Source organism: Mycena indigotica, assembly GCF_014461135.1.
Source record: "Mycena indigotica strain 171206Taipei chromosome Unknown Mind.scaff0007, whole genome shotgun sequence".
NCBI classification, from domain to species: Eukaryota; Fungi; Basidiomycota; class Agaricomycetes; order Agaricales; family Mycenaceae; genus Mycena; species Mycena indigotica.
The window spans coordinates 939373-956250 of NW_023503006.1; the positions used below are offsets into that span (position 1 = coordinate 939373).

Here is a 16878-nt window from a genome sequence, read left to right on the forward strand (position 1 = left end):
TATTTATCCATGACACTGGTGAGAAGCCTTACGTGTTAGTAAAGTAATGGGATTTTTTTAAAACAATGTTCACACGGGTAATTCACACCAAGGCTTTTGGATAAAAAATAGTGTCCAAAGGAGGAGTTATTTTTTTTTAGAAATAGTATAATAAAAAATTGGTCCATTTTGAAAAACCCTGATAATGAAAAAATAAACCTCACTGAAAGTGGACCCAATTTGTACCAAATTACTTAGTATTACTATGCATATCCCTCTCTTAAAATAAGCATTTATCATAGCTGATATCATATGACCATTTCATGGATATTGGTCACAAAAATTGTCTCACCAGATATGGGACCATATACCTCAAAAATGTATCCTAATTTGTCAGAAATAAGGGACAAATTACCAGAATGTATGACAAATTGAGGTCCAAAAACCAATTGACCATTTTTAACGCAGAACAGGGCATGAATAATATGGACTAATTGCCCACAAATAGTTGTCATGAACAGGGGAGCCACAATAAGTATAGTTCAGATCTAATACCTTGATATAGACATTTATTGCTGCCAAATGGGATCCATATCTATTATAAATAAAGTCGCTAAACTGGTGCTCACCTTTTACCATTATTTGTCATAAATAGATCCCGCTTTGGCAACCACGTGCACTTTTTGGCGGAAATCCCGGTGTGATTAGATAACTTTTTAACTAAGCTATCTAGTATGGTTGTACTCCTATGCAGCCAACCAATCGGAATCATAAGGCGATATATTAAGACGAGTGTATTCTGCAGTGGAATATGTAGATATAGAAACGGCTCAAACGAATGAATATCAATAGAAGACTCGGAAGAAGAAATCATCTCAAACTTGAGAAGTTAGTTGTATTCTTTCATATAATCGGGACCCAGCATGATCTCCTCTGCTTGCCTGCCGTCCTCATCTAAAAATTACGGGCATTCAGATTCAAGGCCACTAGCAGTACGAGCGGGAACGACTTACATGAATTCCACGTCTTCACCATGGGGGTCTTGGCGCTTAAATCGTTCAACGTGAGCGCAAACACCCGCCCGTTGCGCACGGCCGTGTGTGTGGTCGCGTAGCCCCCATAGCCCGAGTGGCCGTTGAAGCAGATCGGAATGCTCGCCGATAGGTCCTTGCTTCGCGCGCACCATGATTCGCCGTGGTCGTGCCCCGACGTCACCGCTAGGACGTTTCCAGCGGGGGCGGACAGCGCAACGATCTCTTTCCAGACTTCGCAAATATTAATGTAGGCATTGAGCAGCGTTTAGGGCATGAACGCACAGGGGAGGTCCAGCTCGGTGTATTTATTGCCGAGGAAGCCTTGTGCAGGCGGATTAGGCTCGTCGTCATGCGATCCAGGACTCGGAAGAGCAGCCAAGGCTTGCGCCTTTTGGACCTGCGACAAATCAGGACGCGGCAGCCAACATAAGAAGAGTAAAGCAAAACAAACCGGAATATGAACGAATATCAATGCCGGGGGCACTTTCCCCCCACTAGAACGACGGAGTCAGTATCCAGATAGCTATATGGCGCACATACTGTTGCTGACATGAGTTCCCGCTGCTCTTTCATATACGCGGGGACCGTGTCTGGATCGACCCAGTGGAAATCCGCTCCAGTAGGTATCGGCCCTGCTTTACCCCCCGAGCCACTGACGAACGAGCGCGAGTCGAAAAACCACATGATGAGCGCCGGGACGGTGGCGTCTTGTTTGGGATATACCGGGACCCCTGCAAATAATCATGTTGGTAGGTCGAAATACGCAAAGCGCAGACGTGCAATAGTTTCCGCACCCATAAGGCTTGGGGCCGACGTCGGAGCGGGTGTACGACAACTCGGAATATTTGGCTTGCTCGTGCTCGATCTCGATCTGGTGGTTGATGTTGTTCTAGAGGGGTAGGAGTTGCGGTAACGGGCATAGAATGTGTAAAGAGTCTGAGAACACACCGCATTATCGTGCTGTTGACAGGTCAATCACTGTCCACTAAACAAACTTGAACCTACATTTCCATGGGTGGCGGAAAACGGAATTTTCCGCGCAACAGTAGGCGCATAAGCCAGATCTAGATAACTTGTCGCATTAGCGGCTAACACGTTTTCACCTGGAAGTTTGGTCATAAGGAAGTTTTTCTCGCACGAAGCGGACTGACCGGTCATGATATCGCCATTAAACACGCTGCATTGTGCTTCGTCAGCTCTGCTGCCTCTGAAGAGTGCAGAATTAAGATAAGTATACGCACACGTAGTCTGGCTTCTCCTTGTCGAGCACCGCTGCATGGACCTTTTGGGTTGCCGCATCCTGGCGCAGAGTCATCAGCTATAAAAACGTTCGGAGCGGCGACACACATGTTCTGGCCCCCAGGCGGCCCATGAGCCGTCGCCGGCGCGCTCTCCAAAGTGCATGTCGGAAAAGGACACGACCTTGAAGCTGCCTGTCTTGTCAAAAACAAGCTTGCGTTGGCTGCTGATGACGCCCTTCAGTGTGGCCTTCGCGTCGCGGATAGTCGGCCCAGCTACGGCAGCAGCAGCGAGCGCAAGTGCGGGGAAGCAAAGGAGCATTGTTGAACGGATAGTGCTGAGGCCAGGATGGGTACACTTATATACTCGTATGCATGCGTGGCATTGCATGCTTAGGCACGAACTGGAGCCTGAGGTTTCGTCGCGACGCGGTTCCTCCAGGATCTAGCGCAAAAACTTGAGAGCAGGTTTTCACGGGCCGTGTTTGTCGCTCCTCCGCGATGAGCTCGGACGGCCATGCGGAAAAATGACCGTGGTCGTCCAGTGGAGGTGTCCCAGGTTGTCACGCGCGCCGCCGTGTGACCGTTGTCAGCCTGAACTCCGACCTGGCGCCGGTGGGCGCCATTGGAACTATGGGCGGACGATGGTGACGGGCCAGCTGCGGAGCAATGCATGTGTAAGTGCTTATGTGATGTTACCACCGTATGCACATGAAAGTTACACATAGGGTTGATACTCACCGGCTGTGCGCCGTGAGCTTCGGCTCAGAGTCGTTGTGGTTGTTGACGACGAGGCAGATCGTCACGTGTCGCAGCTGATTAAGGTGTTACGTCACGCCAATTTCACCTCCCTCCCAACTCCCTCCATTTATCATTATGCCCTCCCAGCGTTTTTTTGGTCCACCGATATAGCAATCTCCATGCACTCACTCACCGCGCTGAACGCTTCCCCTGACATAACTCATTGGGGGCCACGCGCTCCAGATTCTACAAACGACGAAGGAAGGACCGGCGGAGAGAGCTTGAGCAAGATACGCTGCAGAGCATGCCCCAGCCAAAAGAACTCGTCAGATACACGTCGTCAACTGTACAAGAAACAGAGAAGACCGCCATATTCGCAAACACCTCTGACGAGAAATTTCGCATTTTCGGAGAAGAGTCGATGGCGAGGGTATGGAAGGCGCCATTGGATGTGGTGGGATGGTTAGATCCGCGACAATTCTCGTGCACTCGTGAGCGCAGCGTACTTCCCCTTCATGAACACTGACTAGTTTTGTTATTAGCGGCATTTCGCCATCCGACTACTTTGCCCTCCCCTCCTTCAATAGACCCGTCACACGTAGGCATGCCCGAAGTAGCGTACGTTACTCAGGTGTTGAGGGAGACTCTCGATGGGTGTGTCGATGCTTGCAATGAAGACGAAAAGGCGATAGGAACTGCCTCGGGCCTTAGCAAGGATATCTCTGTCTACCGTGAGTTCCTGTTCCGAGTCATACCATATAGTGTCTAATGTTTGTAAAGGACTTTTAGGATTCTATTAACCGCTTCGTTGAGTCTACATCGTAGAACTAGCGTTACAATCAAACATCGTCAACATTCCACAATGCGGGCGTGAGAGCAGCACTCACCGGGCCTGGATGGCATTCCCCTCCATCCCACCTCCATACCCCGTTCGAATTACCAGCATGCAGTATCACTTTTCCTGCCTCCAGCTTCTCCGCCATGCCTCCGAATAAACCGACCTCGACCGTTGTCATCCACCACTTGACAAGCCAATGCCGCAGCACATATCGGAACCACAGATAGAAGCGCAATTTGTATGCGGTGATAACCCGCGGGTTCACGAAGATGCGATCCAGGGCAAACAGTCGTCGGAGATCGTATGGGAGATTGAAGCACTCTGAAGAGAAGCATTCGCCTCTGTCCACGGAAGACGCCCGGAATGTTAATGGAGGTCGCAAGAGGGGTGTCTGCGGCTTGCTGACGCTGTCTGGGTGTGAAGGGGGCAGCGGAGGGAGGGTATGGTTTGCCAGCCGACGGCCAGGTGCTCGTAGGAGTCGGAGATGAGGCGGGAGGAATGGATCAGCCGAGATGCTGACAACACCGTTCCAGCAAGCAGACACCGGAGCAGGTTTATCTGCCAGGATCGCACGGAACCCGAAAGGCTCAAGGAGGTAGGGGAATAGTCCGGAGACAATGTTGCCGTGCTGATCCCGGGTGACCCACAGGTCGTAGAGACTTGAAGAAGATTAGGACGACATACAACATGACAAGAAGGTGGCGCACCCTCCGGATTGGAAGTCAAGCCCGCACGCCATGTCGTACTCTCCCCCGTTCGTCGCCAACAACTCCAGTATGCTCTCTGCATGAATGTAGACGTCGTTCGTGAACAATATTCGGTCATACGCCTTGCCCATGGTCAACAGCGGTTCAATTGCCTGATTCCGGGTTGCTGCAAGAAACTCGATACGTGCCGGCGATGTTACCATGCTTGCCGGGCGTTCAATAGTTGTGTCTTGGATAAGAATGCGGTGGGGTATTTTCCGTAAGATGACATCGGATTCAAATGCGCGAAGTAGGGCAGGGGAGTTGTCTTCACTGTAAGATTCCACAACGGAAACAAAAACGTTGTTCTGACTTGGCTATAAGATGCAGGAGAGGCTAAAAAATGGTGAACGCACCACTCCGATATAACTTATGACCCGCAAAATCTCCTTAGTCCAGTGTGGGATGACCGCCTCGTTGTTATGGAACATCGCCGCGATGAAGATCCTCGCTGTCGGCCAGATTGTGAGTCGTTGGTACCCACTATGCATTCGATAACTAACTGTCGCCAGTGGAACCGTGGCCAGCCTGAGCTTTACTGGGTACTCCGCGTTGGGCATGCCGAATTTCATCCTGATAGCGGACGTTTTCGGGGAGGGTAAAGGTCGCCAGAAGGACAAGTCCTATCATGGCCAGGGAGCCACATGCTACCGACGTTTGGTAGTTGGGCCCAAGATTGAGCAGCCGCCGCCTACGGCGTACCGCTGCACCGAAAATCACGTCACGGTCTCCCTCGTGAGCGGGCAGTACTAGCCACGCGAGCTCCTTGTCTAGCTCATCCGGGTCCTTCCTTCGCATCCCCCGCCAACAGCCAACGGCCCTGTAGCAGCTCATGGCGATGCCCCAGCTCGGGAGTGTGAAGAGCGCGGTGAGGAACAGCATGCGTGGCTCGGGAAATGCTTGTAGGCGGGGGTAAAGGATCAGGACAAGCCCCACTCTCGTGGCCAGGAAGAGCACCGCGCAGGTCGTAAGATGGGGGTGGTTGGTACAGGCGCTCCGCAGGACGCGAAGGCCCCGCAGGACGGAGAAGCTGGGAGACATTCGAGGGACAGACGGGAAGAACGGGGAACGCTCTCATGAGCCCCAGCCCTCTTTTCCCGATCTCGTCGAATGTCATCGGTGAACCAACGACCATACGATCGGGTATTGCGTTCTTCTCCCCAATTGACTTGAATGAATGAAATGCCATGGGTGGGACTTGTGCCGGGCACCTGTAATGCGGACATGGGTAATAATAGACCGCCGAGATGATTGAATCAAGGATGCACTGCAGTGGGCATTCGCCGTGTGGGGTCGCTACATCATCGTCCGTCTTTGTCGGCGACAAGAGGCGGTATAAAAGGACATGCATCCGCAGCAGATGCGGCGCCGAGCGTTCTGTTCGGTAGTCCAGAAACTTGTTAACAGCATGATATCAATGGCGAACATAACTGCCAGTCTACGAGTAAGTATGGACATTAATATTGGACTCTGGTCAGCGAAGACTGCGGTACATATAACTGGAAGACGGCCTACTCATCTCAGCCTGTAAACTTATACTTAGATTTGCTGTATGGGAGCAGAATTGTGGAAAAGCTTACAGTTTCGGGTGGCGATCTTGGCCTTCCAGCTCAGGCTCGTTTCACCCATACTTTGCACATTGGCGCCGCGAACCGTGACTGTGAATTGTGGAATGACCACGGCGGTGTTTTGAACGGGAACAGAAAAAGGGCTATGATCATGGGAATGAGATCGACCTGCGGGAGGTGGACCATATCAAAAACGATGATCAGCACTGCCGCCCAAAAGGTATAATAAGTAAGTAAATAACATCACATGAATATAAGTAAAGTAAAGACGCTAACAGCAACTGAAGCAATGGACACCGCGCTGCGGGAGGCAGCGCTGGCGCCAGGGACGGTCGGGCCGTCGGAGGGCTGTTCCGGAAGCTGCGTAAAAGAGAAGGAGGGTATCGGCGCGTTGATGTTCGCGCTGACGGCGATGCCAGACGGGACGGGTTTGACCGAAATCGGGATCCCGGAGCCAACGTTGTTGCCGGATAAGAAGATGCGCTCGGCGTCAACAGTGTCTGCAACACCAAGACCTCCGCCCCAAGGGCCCATGCCATACACACCCAGCGAGGCGGCGGGAGCGAAAGCAGAGTCGGGCATCGCGTTGAAGGCAACCGCGTCGTTTGTTTGGACGGCAAGCCAGCTGGAATCGGTGCGGATGGTGGCAGTGGAACCATCAGCATACACGATCTGGATAACACCAATGAATCCTGCAGAGGAGGGCTTGCCGTCTGCGGCGAGGAAGTTGGTTGCAAGGAAATTGAAGGTGTTGGTTGTGGCGGAGAGGGGTACCGTTACGCGGGAGGCAAATTGCCAGGCGGTTGCTGAGCCCGCAGTGTTGGGGTCGCGAGCGGGGGCAGAAACATAACGCCCATTAACGTAGAGTTGGAAGAAGTTGTCGGCCGAGGCAACGATGATGGCGGAAGAGGCGGCCTTGCCCGGCGGGGAGGTGAATGATTTGCGGAAGCCGACACTGCCTGCAAGAGCACCGGCCGCGGCGTCTGGTGTGGACCAGATCCAGTTGCTCCCTTTGAGATCAGCAGAGGAGAGATCTGTCTGTGTAATGGTGATGCCCTTCCCCCATGGTCCACCGCCATACTTGAAAGCGACCTCAGCGTTGACAAACTTGGACGTGTCTTTGGGGAGTGGCCAGTCGGGGGGAATAATGCCCGTGGCCTTCCAGTCCTTGTCGCTGACGAGGGTGCTGTTGGTGCCGTCACTGTAGAAGATGCGCACAAAAGCAAGGAAGCCAGCTGAGGTCGGCCCCGTCGCAGTCGAGTCCGCATAGTTGACCGCGAGTGCCGCAATGGTATTCGTGGTAGCGTTTAGGCTGGTCACGAGAGCTTGCCCATTGGCCCATGAGTCCTGCGAGGCGCCGACGGCGTGCCCGTTCACCCAAAGCGTGAAGTTGTTGTCCGCAGTAACTGCAATGGATGCACCGAACGCGGTCTTGCCCACGGGCGAGTTGAAGGTCCGCATGAGGCCCACCGTGCCTGGCGCGGCGGTGGAAGCGAGCTTGGGCTGCGGGAGCCATATCCAAGAGGCGGCATCGAAGTCGCTGTAGGCAAACGTGCTCCGTGAGAAAAGAGGGTGCAAGTTAGGGTCACTGGTGGCGGCGGAGACTGCGAGCCAGAATCAGGGGAAATGGGAAGTGGCGGGAAAGGGACGCACAAGGCAGGGAAAGAGCGGAGAGTAGGAAAAGAGCTAGCGGTTGTGAGATGGATTAGCTGTGGAAAACGGAGGACGCACACAAGATGCCCATGTCCGCTCGCGAACGAGGAAGAGGGAGGAAGGAAAGCGCTGTCGATTGAAAGCCGCATTCTTCCGGACTATGACTCCTGTCGTCGTTGCCATCCCACCCGTCTTCTCAACAGCGTTTCGTACATATTCTTGGAATTTTCGGCTGACGGGAAACTTCTCGGGTATGTGCATTGCCTGCTTACGATGGTCCGGATGCCAGATGGAGAGCATTTAGGGAGGGGCATTTCAAGGGCAAGGCTCCAGCCGTCGATGGGTTTACGCTTTGGCAATTTTCCCTGGCTTGTCGATGGCTTGTCGTGCGTCAGGCATCATACATCATGATGCGCATCGACAACGTTCCGCTTGAGATCTTCAGATCACGAGGAGGACCTAGATGAAGATTAGAGGATTCAATCATTCATGACATCTTGCAAGCAGGAACAAAGACCAAGACCAACCGATAGAGGAAGAAGATGCAGTCCATTTTCACAGCTGCCTGGAAACTAGTCAAGCCCGCCTCTCGCCTCTGAAAGCTGAACCGAGAAAAGTGTAGATAACGGGCCTGAGTGACAGCATAGGAAAAATCTCGACATCAGATGATTACCCGATTGGGACGACGACGTTACTTTGTTGTGGCTTGTTTGTCTTGCCCTTCACACGTTGCTACCAGGTCGCCCGTATGCGGTAGTCCTTTTCCCGCTGCACTTCTTTCTTTCGGATGCTCTGTCGTGCGCCTGGCAGTCTAGATGACCACCCGCAGGCCCCCGCTCGCCCAGAGACATCGTCCTTCTTCAGCGGTCTACATCGGGGGCGACACGAGTTACCTCGCGAGCCCACCAGACCTTCCCGACCTCCCCGAGCCGCCCAGCCCCATCTCAAGCAGCAGCACCAGCACCTCTGGCCTCCCTTCTCCCCCCGCGACCAACTCGACGGGAAGCGGTAGCACGGGCGACCCTGGCAGCATCGCCATCCGCGGCAATATGCTGAATGGCAACAACCTCAAGACCTTCCACGCTGCCTTCCACAACAACAACGACGACCCCGAATATGAGCATGACATCGATGATGAAGACAACACCGCCCGCCTTGATCAGCGCAGACATAGCGCCAGCGAGAATGTGTTGGCACTGGAGCGCCTCAAAAGCCTCACCCAACGAAACAAAATTGTGCGTCTTGTGCCCTTGTTTCTTAATCATACGGCTTTCTGACTGTCTCTTTTTGCTCTGCCTCTTTCATTTCCTACCCTCAAACTCATGTGGCTCCGCCCTTCCATGGCGATAATCATATCCTCTCACCTTTCACTCAAAAAAACATCTACATCCCCCCACACCGTCCATTCCCTATGGTTTTATTCTCCCATGAAACCCCATCTACCGACCCTTTTGTCGCCTCTCGTCTTGTTGTTGCTTGGCCAATCGGATTCGTCGGCTTGTTGTCTACTATGACAACCAATCTTACACCCACAGGCACTCGACAAACTCTCCTCATACTCCCGCATCAGCTCCCCCGCTCCAAGTAACCGGGCAGCTAGTTCTACCCGCTCACCACCCCCTCCCACGCCCCCATCCATTCTCAGCTCCTCTTCGAATTCGAATTCCTCCTCCTCTCACTCATCTTCACGGCCTTCCCTCCGACGAGCGCGTACCCAAGAATCCGGTTCAGAAACGGAAAGGGACGATGAGCCGCCTGCTTCCAGCCGACCAACTACTCCTTTGCCCCCACCGGCAACACGCCAAAGACTTATTTCCGCACCAGCTTCGCCACAGAAGCACTTGACGGCGGCGTCTTCTTCTTCCGGATCCAGTACTCGCTCCCCTCGTCGTTCTCGAGCTTCCCAACTTTCCTTTAGTCGGCGGGCGCCAGAAGATGATGGGCCAAGTTCGCCTGAAGACATTACTCGTGCTGCTTTGGCTGCGGTGGCTTCAGTGCGACGTACTCCAACGGGCGGGGGAACAGCTCGATATACTGGAGCCCGTTTGAGTCCAACTACTTCAGGGAAACGGAGACAGCCACTACCTCGAGAGTGGGCCAACACCACTAACGGAAGAGTGAGTCTCCTTTTCTTGACAATTTCAGGATGATTTATTGACTATGATTATTAGTTTTCTGTGGAACCACCCACTTCTCCGCCTCAGCATGACACTTCACCCAATAAGAGACATTCTCTTGCGGGCTCAACTGCTTCTTCATCTTCCGCATTCTCCCCACAATCCCATGGCCACGCACATTCGAATTCGACATCCTCTACATCGACCATTGGGTCTACTGCACAGGGACAACGTGCTTCTACTGTTCGTGACCTCGCCAGAAAACACCAGACGAGATGGTTGAGCGAGGATATCAGTCTGAGCAGCCCGAATGGGATGTATGACCAAGATCAGGAGCGAGAAAGACGACAGAGTCTACGGGGCGGTAGTGCTGAGAGTGCGTTGGGAGCGGGGAGGAGTCTTGTCGGAGAGGGATTGCGGGCAGCAGGCCTTGCAAGAGAGCGAGATCGCGACTTGTTTTCTCCGCAAGAAGCGAGAACGCCGGCAAGAGTTGAGTGGGCGGAGGGGACAAGAGACAGGGAACACAGTCGGACGAGGCAAGGGCATGGGCGTGCCGCCACCTCTATGGCTGATTACTCTTCGGCAAGAAGGAGAGCGGAGGAAGATGAGTATGGTCCTGAAAGCGCTGGTGGTGAACCAAGAACTCCTGCATTGCGGGCATATCGAAGCAGTGCACATATTCTGGATTCGCGGAGGACAGGCCCTTCGATGGAGCGAGAGGATGATCGACAAGTGCCAAGTCCAAGTCCATATTCAAGCATGCGACGGACTGGAAACGGGAGTGGCAGTTTATCCCAGCATGAACACACTCGCCTTATGTCGGATAGTCTTGGGATGTTTGAGGGCTACCTGGCTCGGCTTACCGAAGGCGGTTCTTCCCGGAGCGCTAATGATTTGGCGCGTCATGCACAAATTGTTGTGGCTACCGCGGACAGGCTCAACACTATCTTGCGAAACGGGACTGCCAAAGCTTTGGAGGAGCAGATTGACGCGGAGGTCAGTGACGTGGCTGGGGCGACGGAGCTTGCAGAGCTTTGGCGACGGGTTGGAGGGGAGTATCGTGAGGGTTTGCGTGTAAGCGATGAGCTGGTGCGGGGGGTAACGGGGTTTTTGCTCGATGTGGGGAGGGTGGTGCGGGACTTTACTGGAGATGGGCGTGGGTCAGACGAAGGGCGAGGAAGTGCCAGTCCTGATGCGAGTGGACGGAGAAGTCAGGCCTCCAGAACAAGCTGGGATGCGAGAGAAGGGAGGGAAAGTGCTTTGGCGCTGAGACCATCAAGTGTGCTGAATACGAGGATGGAGCCGCCCCGGACAACGACGCCTTCTTCAAGAAGACTGCTTACACCACGCGAACAACGGGAGCTCATGCAGGCGCAACAGGCGCAAGCAACTAATGGACTTGTCCCGTCCGATTCACAAGAGACTGTCCAACCGCACAAATATGAGCCGTCGCCAACTCCAGCCCCGCGCAAACAAAACCAGGGGACAGCCAGTCGGGTGCTTCCTCCTCTTTCCATTCCGAAACCATTGCCCACTCTTCCCTCGGAATCGACGACGACGACCACGTTGCGGAGAAATCAGAGCACTGGAGATAAGCCCCAGACCTTAACGGGAAACTCTTCTCAACGACGCAAGACCCTCACCAGCGGAACTGTGCGAGCTTCGGGCGCTGGTCTCCAGCCTACGAATACAGTACCCACAACTGCTTTGACGCCACATACCGTTTCCTCCCCCCTCACCTTCCCCTCCCTCTCCCGCAACGACTCAGACAAGTCTGTTAACCGTTCGCGCACCAACACGGTTACATTCTCCCGACCATCGACTGTGGCCTTGGCAGGGTTGCAAGCCCAGCATGAGCGGGAGCAGGAACGGGAGCGACAGCGGACGATATCGGGTACAGAGCGTAACTCCGAGGGGGAGAAGCCTGAATTGCTTCGAAAACGATCTTCCATTGTCAGTCGTCCGCGGGCGTCTTTGGAGGGCAGTGGCGCGGACCCAGGGCCAAGCCATGCAGCAGATCGAAGTGCTGCGGCGGGACTGTCGTTGTTGGGGAGCGGAAAGCGCGAGCGGAGACGGACGGTGACTGATATTTGGCCGCCGTCGGGGCCAGGGTCATGACAGCTGGACTGGTCGCGATGCCTTTTTGGAGCTTTTCTTGTGGTTTCGTGTGAGTACATCTCGTACCTCTATTCTTCTTGGCTGACATCACGTTTTAGTAGGTACATATTTTCCCCTTCGTTCCGTGCATACTTTCCCTTGCCCCCTTTTTTTTTTTTGGAACGGCCACCAAAATGGCCACCTCCCTCTCGTGTACAATCATCACCCTCCACTGTTCTTTATATCATCTTGACCTCTTGACGCCTTTGTGTTTTTACATATTGCTGGGCTTGACGAAGTGTAGGCGTAGGCTTCACGATACAAGTACGAGTACGTTTTTACCATACGGCTTTACGATAGTTCGCTAGACACAGACAAAATAATGAAGCATGGATATGGATGTGAGTGGGGGGTGGATTGGATGTGGGAATGCGAGGCATTGACACGATAGACCTTGAGTACGGGTTCAAGTTTAGCATGGAGGTCTAATACAAATCCTCCGTTTGCTAAAGAAGTTCAGTCTGGATGCTAAGCACTGCTTAGCATCTAGACACTTAGCAATAAGATAATGTACTTGTGTACTTATTAGAGTGTTGCTTACGTGGCGGTCAGGATAGATATTAGAGATGATCTGGAGAGCGCTAATTGAATACAGTAGTAGTAAGTAAGTAATCGTAAGTACTCCGTTCTCATTGTTCCGCCCCCTCTTTGGCAAGACGGTCTGCCAATGCATTGAACTGTCGCGGAACGTGGTAAAACTGAATCGCATAGCTCCTGTTCTTGTGATTAAGAAGGATAGCCTCAATTTGCTGGAAGAGATCGACGTTGGCTGGTGTCCTGCCGTGTTTGTTCTTCCAATTGTTCGCCTGAAAAAGTCAGACGAGCAACATGTATAGCCCTGAGGTCGTACTACCTTCCACTGTGGAACCCACTCTGTCATGCCCTTGACCACGTACTCCGAATCCGCGACAACGATATAGCGGTGGTTGCGGGCATCCGGGGAGGAGTCATCATCGCCACGCCGCCCTCGCGAGTCCTTGCGCGACTCCAGGAGAAACTCCAAGCCAATCAGCGCCGCAAGCAATTCGGCACGCTGGCTGGTGCGCCGCTGGCCGGGGTCCATTTCGTCGGTTACAGGCAGCGAAAGCTGCTGATCCAAGCGCGTGCCAATAGCACACCCGATCCCAGCGCGGGCATGGGGACTCCCGTTGCCCGGGCAGGCCCCGTCGACAAAGACGAGCTCAAACGTGTGGCAAAGCTTGTCGTAGACGAAGCAATTACAGCATTTCGCCAAGAACGCCCCGCATCCTGATGAGTGGGGACAGGAAACCAGCAGTTCTGAGAGAGGGCGATGAGAGTTCGAGGGGCAGAATACGAATGCACGGTCAGTTGGGAGGGACATTCTGAGCCTTGTGGTCAGGGTTTTCTGGGAGAGACAGTAACAGGGTCACAAATGTTTATAGGAGAGCATATACTTATGGACAATTTGAGCACTGGCAGAACTTTAAACAGCCCAATTATCCTTATAAACGTCCCCTTCAGTTTTGATGTTTCTCTCAAATCTCAATCCTCTCTCCACACACAGCTTGTGTATTGCTTCGAGGTTATATTCCATGTCCCACCTCTGCTCCTCTGCGGCGGTGTCGTACTCGAAGTCCAACAGGAACGATGTAATGGGGACAGCAACAGCACGCCCCTTGACACTCGGGTCGGAGCGAGACTTGAGAAGCTGAAGAACGGATCCAAGACGGACATCCACGGCCGCCGCAAGAAACGGCATGTGCAGCTTTGCCAGCGCAGGTAGAATGGCGCCGTCTTTGCGCATGTCCACCAAAAATACATCGAGTTCCTCGCTCGTGCACGCGAGGGAGGGGACAGTCAGGACCTCGAGGCCGCTTTGGAGAGACGGCAGGATGCGACGGAGGTTTGCGAGTGTGCTGTGTATCGTGAGCTCGCGGAAGCCCCGGTTGCCCGGGAGGCCAGAACGCTCCGCCAAGTTGTGCAATCGCGTGGCACCAATTTCGCTGACCCGGAGTGAGAGCGTACGCAGGGCAGGGAGGGTAAGCCAGGGGAGCAGTGAGCCAGCGTCATCTGCATGGCCAATTAAGGTGCGCAGTTGATGGAGGACAATTGGCGTGGCAGCTATCTCGGGTTCGGCGTCCCATAGATAGTCAGGCTTGTATTGCAACCGCTCTAAATTCACTGTCGCAGACAGAAGCGGCAGCATGTCCGGGGTAAGGTACCCGAAAAGCGTCAGCTGAGTGATCTGCCCCCACGGCAAATCGAGGTAGGGCTTTGGAAGAGACCATAGAGTGAGGTGCTGGAGGGCTGGCGCTAACTCACCTATAGTGCACCCTAATACCCTCTAGTTAGAGGGATAGAGTGGGGTACTCTCTCCCTCTAACTAGAGGGGGTTGAGCCAGTAGCGGGCACCCCCGCTAAATATGGCTACCAAGGCCGGTCTTGGTAGCGGGGAAAGAGCCCCGGAGGCTGCCATCACCCTCCCGGCTGCCTCCCCGCCCCCGCCAGTGTGCGCGCTGCCCGCCGCTGCCCGCCGCCGCCCCCAGGGCCTCGGCGCCGTCGTCACGATCGTGACTTATGTCACCGATCGCTGATTGACGTCGCCGATCGCCGCCCGCTGTCGTCGGCCGCGGAGCTTCTTGCCCGCCGCTGTCAGGCACCCTGCCGCCGCTGTCAAATAGTCCGCCGACGTCGTGCTCGACGTTGACCTCGACGGTGAGCTCAATCCTTCATCATTTTCGATCAAACAAATTGATTTCTGATCAAACTTGATGATCGCAACACAATGGCGGTGTCATCGCTGTCATCAGCTGATCCCGCCCTCCCCCGACGCCCGCCCGACGCCCCCCGACGCGCCCCCCGACGCCTCCTGCCCCAAAAATGAAAAAGTTGCGGAATGTCACGAAGACCATCCCAGTACAAACCGCTTATTAATAGCTGTGTTCGTTTAAGAGATATTAATAAAAGTCGTTAACTCAATTAAAAGTCGTTAACTCAGTCCATCATGATCCGCCGATCCCGCCCTCCCCCCGACGCGCCCCCCGACGCCTCCCGCCCCAAAATGAAAAAGTTGCGGAATGTCACGAAAACCATCCCAGGACAAACCGCTTATTAATAACTTCATTCGTTTAAGAGATATTGATAAAAGTCGTTAACTCAATTAAAGTCGTTAACTCAACCCGTCCGCCCGTGACCTTGGTTGCTCAGTGCTGAACCCGGCCCGCCCCCCACCCCATCAGGTGCCCAATGTGTCCCAACCCTAGCATCAGAAAGTTGCTTAGTGCAAGCTGCTACTTCGAGTGTTCTATCTGTTCCGATATTTAATACGAATTGTTAACTCAATTCCCTGAAGAATCAGTTTACTTCAAGCTGTAGCACAGAGAATATAGATCCTTCTAAAGTACCACTGGCTCAATGGATATATGTAGACCAAATCATTGATTGTTGTGGAATATAAGTCGTTAACTCAATCGTTCGGAGAAGTTAGTCATCCCTCCCCAGGCTCAGCAACACCTGTGGAGCTATAGAAGGTCATCCATGTACTATTTTTCCCTTTGACCTATGATTTAGTGCAGAACAGTCAATAAAACTCATTAACTCAATCCCGTTTACCATGCACTTGCCCCACACAGCTCCAAGTGCAACAGATCAGATATTTGTCCACAACGTAGACTTTTCTTCTTTCTACTCAAACAATAAATATTGGTCAAAAAAATTCGTTGTTAACTCAATTATTACATCAGAGATTTTCAAGAGATTTACTTGTCCTTTCCTCGCAACCAGGCCGTATTCTTTGAAATGACAGCCACCGCAAGCTTCTTGGACTCCCGAACAGGCAATGAACGATGAAGGGGCTCATCCGGCTCAGGATTGACCTTCCGTTTCTTCTTCGGTGGTCCAATCTCCTTCCCCCCATCCAAGTTGGCAATGTCCACCGCTCCATCTTGCCCACCCACTTGGAACACTCCCATCATCGATTCTTGAGGCAACACTTGGCTTGGCCCAGCACCATGGGACTCAGGAATGACCACTGAGGTTGAATTGTTGACTGGGGTTTGAGCATTGGCCGCTGTTGCATCCAGCTGGGGAGTGTGGGTCGTCGTTGACACAAGCTCCTCCGGGTTAGGCTGAAGAGGGTTGTTGATGACTTCATCTGCGGTTTGCTCCACTGAGATCGCTGCGTCTTGTCCACTAGTCCCTTGCGAATGCGTTTGTTCGCTGGACCGGATACCGGACCACTCGTCCTCCTCGGTGAAGGGAATACCTCCCCATTCTTCCTCGACATCGTCATCATCCTCCTCATCATCTTCTTCCTCCACCCTTCGGCGTTTCCCTTTCGACTTTTTCGTCTTCTGGCTCGACTCCCCCGAATCCTCCTCGTCGTCCTCACTAAAGTCTTCCTCATCATCAACCACCTCTGCTGACTTGCCATCCTTCTTTCGAGGCCCCCGGGGCACGTTGGCGTCTGATCTTTTGCTCCGGAAACGAAGCTCGCCATTGGCCCGCTGATGCTCAATACGCTCCTCCAAAGACTTGATCTCTGAGCTTGACATCACTTCCCATCGCATAGTACCGCTTCGCAAAGCAAGCCGAAGGTTTCGGAAGTACATCAATGAGGTAGATTCGGGAAGGGCTCTGGGGGACAGTGCTGCCCCCAGGGATGCCGATGAGCTGGACGTGGTGCTTGTACCGGACTGCGTAGTCGTAGTGTTTGTAAAACATCTTCGCTTTGGGATTCTTCGTGATTTCCCGAAGGCCGCTGGTGATAAGCGTAACGATCTGTTGACGAACGCTGCTGAGGTCTTCAGCTTCCTGTGCCCCTACAATCTGGTCAATATGGCAATCA

At 53.4% G+C, this 16878-nt stretch overlaps 6 protein-coding genes across 6 annotated transcripts; 2 read left to right on the forward strand and 4 right to left on the reverse strand.

The window, feature by feature from the left end:
- Window positions 1-868: 868 nt before the first annotated feature.
- MIND_00807900 (Metallo-dependent phosphatase-like protein) lies at window positions 869-3010 on the reverse strand (the record flags this gene model as incomplete). Its single annotated transcript, XM_037364754.1, has 11 exons — window positions 2657-3010; window positions 2361-2609; window positions 2255-2313; window positions 2165-2190; window positions 2019-2116; window positions 1790-1973; window positions 1564-1744; window positions 1465-1507; window positions 1296-1410; window positions 993-1244; window positions 869-933 (listed from the first exon to the last, which is right to left on the reverse strand). Exons 1-11 carry the CDS (start codon window positions 2924-2926, stop codon window positions 869-871), a joined length of 1542 nt encoding a protein of 513 aa, XP_037217996.1. The 5' UTR covers window positions 2927-3010.
- A 286-nt stretch (window positions 3011-3296) lies between these two features.
- Window positions 3297-3792, forward strand: MIND_00808000 (uncharacterized protein; the record flags this gene model as incomplete). Its single annotated transcript, XM_037364755.1, has 3 exons — window positions 3297-3483; window positions 3535-3723; window positions 3773-3792. The coding sequence occupies 3 exons, from the start codon at window positions 3297-3299 to the stop codon at window positions 3790-3792; spliced, it is 396 nt and encodes a 131-aa protein (XP_037217997.1).
- MIND_00808100 (Glycosyltransferase family 69 protein) lies at window positions 3778-5617 on the reverse strand (the record flags this gene model as incomplete). Its single annotated transcript, XM_037364756.1, has 7 exons — window positions 3778-3819; window positions 3880-3910; window positions 4478-4489; window positions 4538-4613; window positions 4738-4884; window positions 4933-5027; window positions 5080-5617. 7 exons carry the CDS (start codon window positions 5615-5617, stop codon window positions 3807-3809), a joined length of 912 nt encoding a protein of 303 aa, XP_037217998.1. The 3' UTR covers window positions 3778-3806.
- Window positions 5618-6387: 770 nt separating this feature from the next.
- Window positions 6388-7888, reverse strand: MIND_00808200 (uncharacterized protein; the record flags this gene model as incomplete). Its single annotated transcript, XM_037364757.1, has 3 exons — window positions 6388-7748; window positions 7798-7830; window positions 7876-7888. 3 exons carry the CDS (start codon window positions 7886-7888, stop codon window positions 6388-6390), a joined length of 1407 nt encoding a protein of 468 aa, XP_037217999.1.
- A 724-nt stretch (window positions 7889-8612) lies between these two features.
- Window positions 8613-12032, forward strand: MIND_00808300 (uncharacterized protein; the record flags this gene model as incomplete). The annotated part of the gene is made up of 3 exons (XM_037364758.1): window positions 8613-9032; window positions 9333-9914; window positions 9969-12032. The coding sequence occupies 3 exons, from the start codon at window positions 8613-8615 to the stop codon at window positions 12030-12032; spliced, it is 3066 nt and encodes a 1021-aa protein (XP_037218000.1).
- Window positions 12033-12700: 668 nt separating this feature from the next.
- On the reverse strand, window positions 12701-14238 carry MIND_00808400 (Ribonuclease H-like protein; the record flags this gene model as incomplete). The annotated part of the gene is made up of 3 exons (XM_037364759.1): window positions 12701-12877; window positions 12925-13414; window positions 13595-14238. The coding sequence occupies 3 exons, from the start codon at window positions 14236-14238 to the stop codon at window positions 12701-12703; spliced, it is 1311 nt and encodes a 436-aa protein (XP_037218001.1).
- Window positions 14239-16878: the final 2640 nt, after the last annotated feature.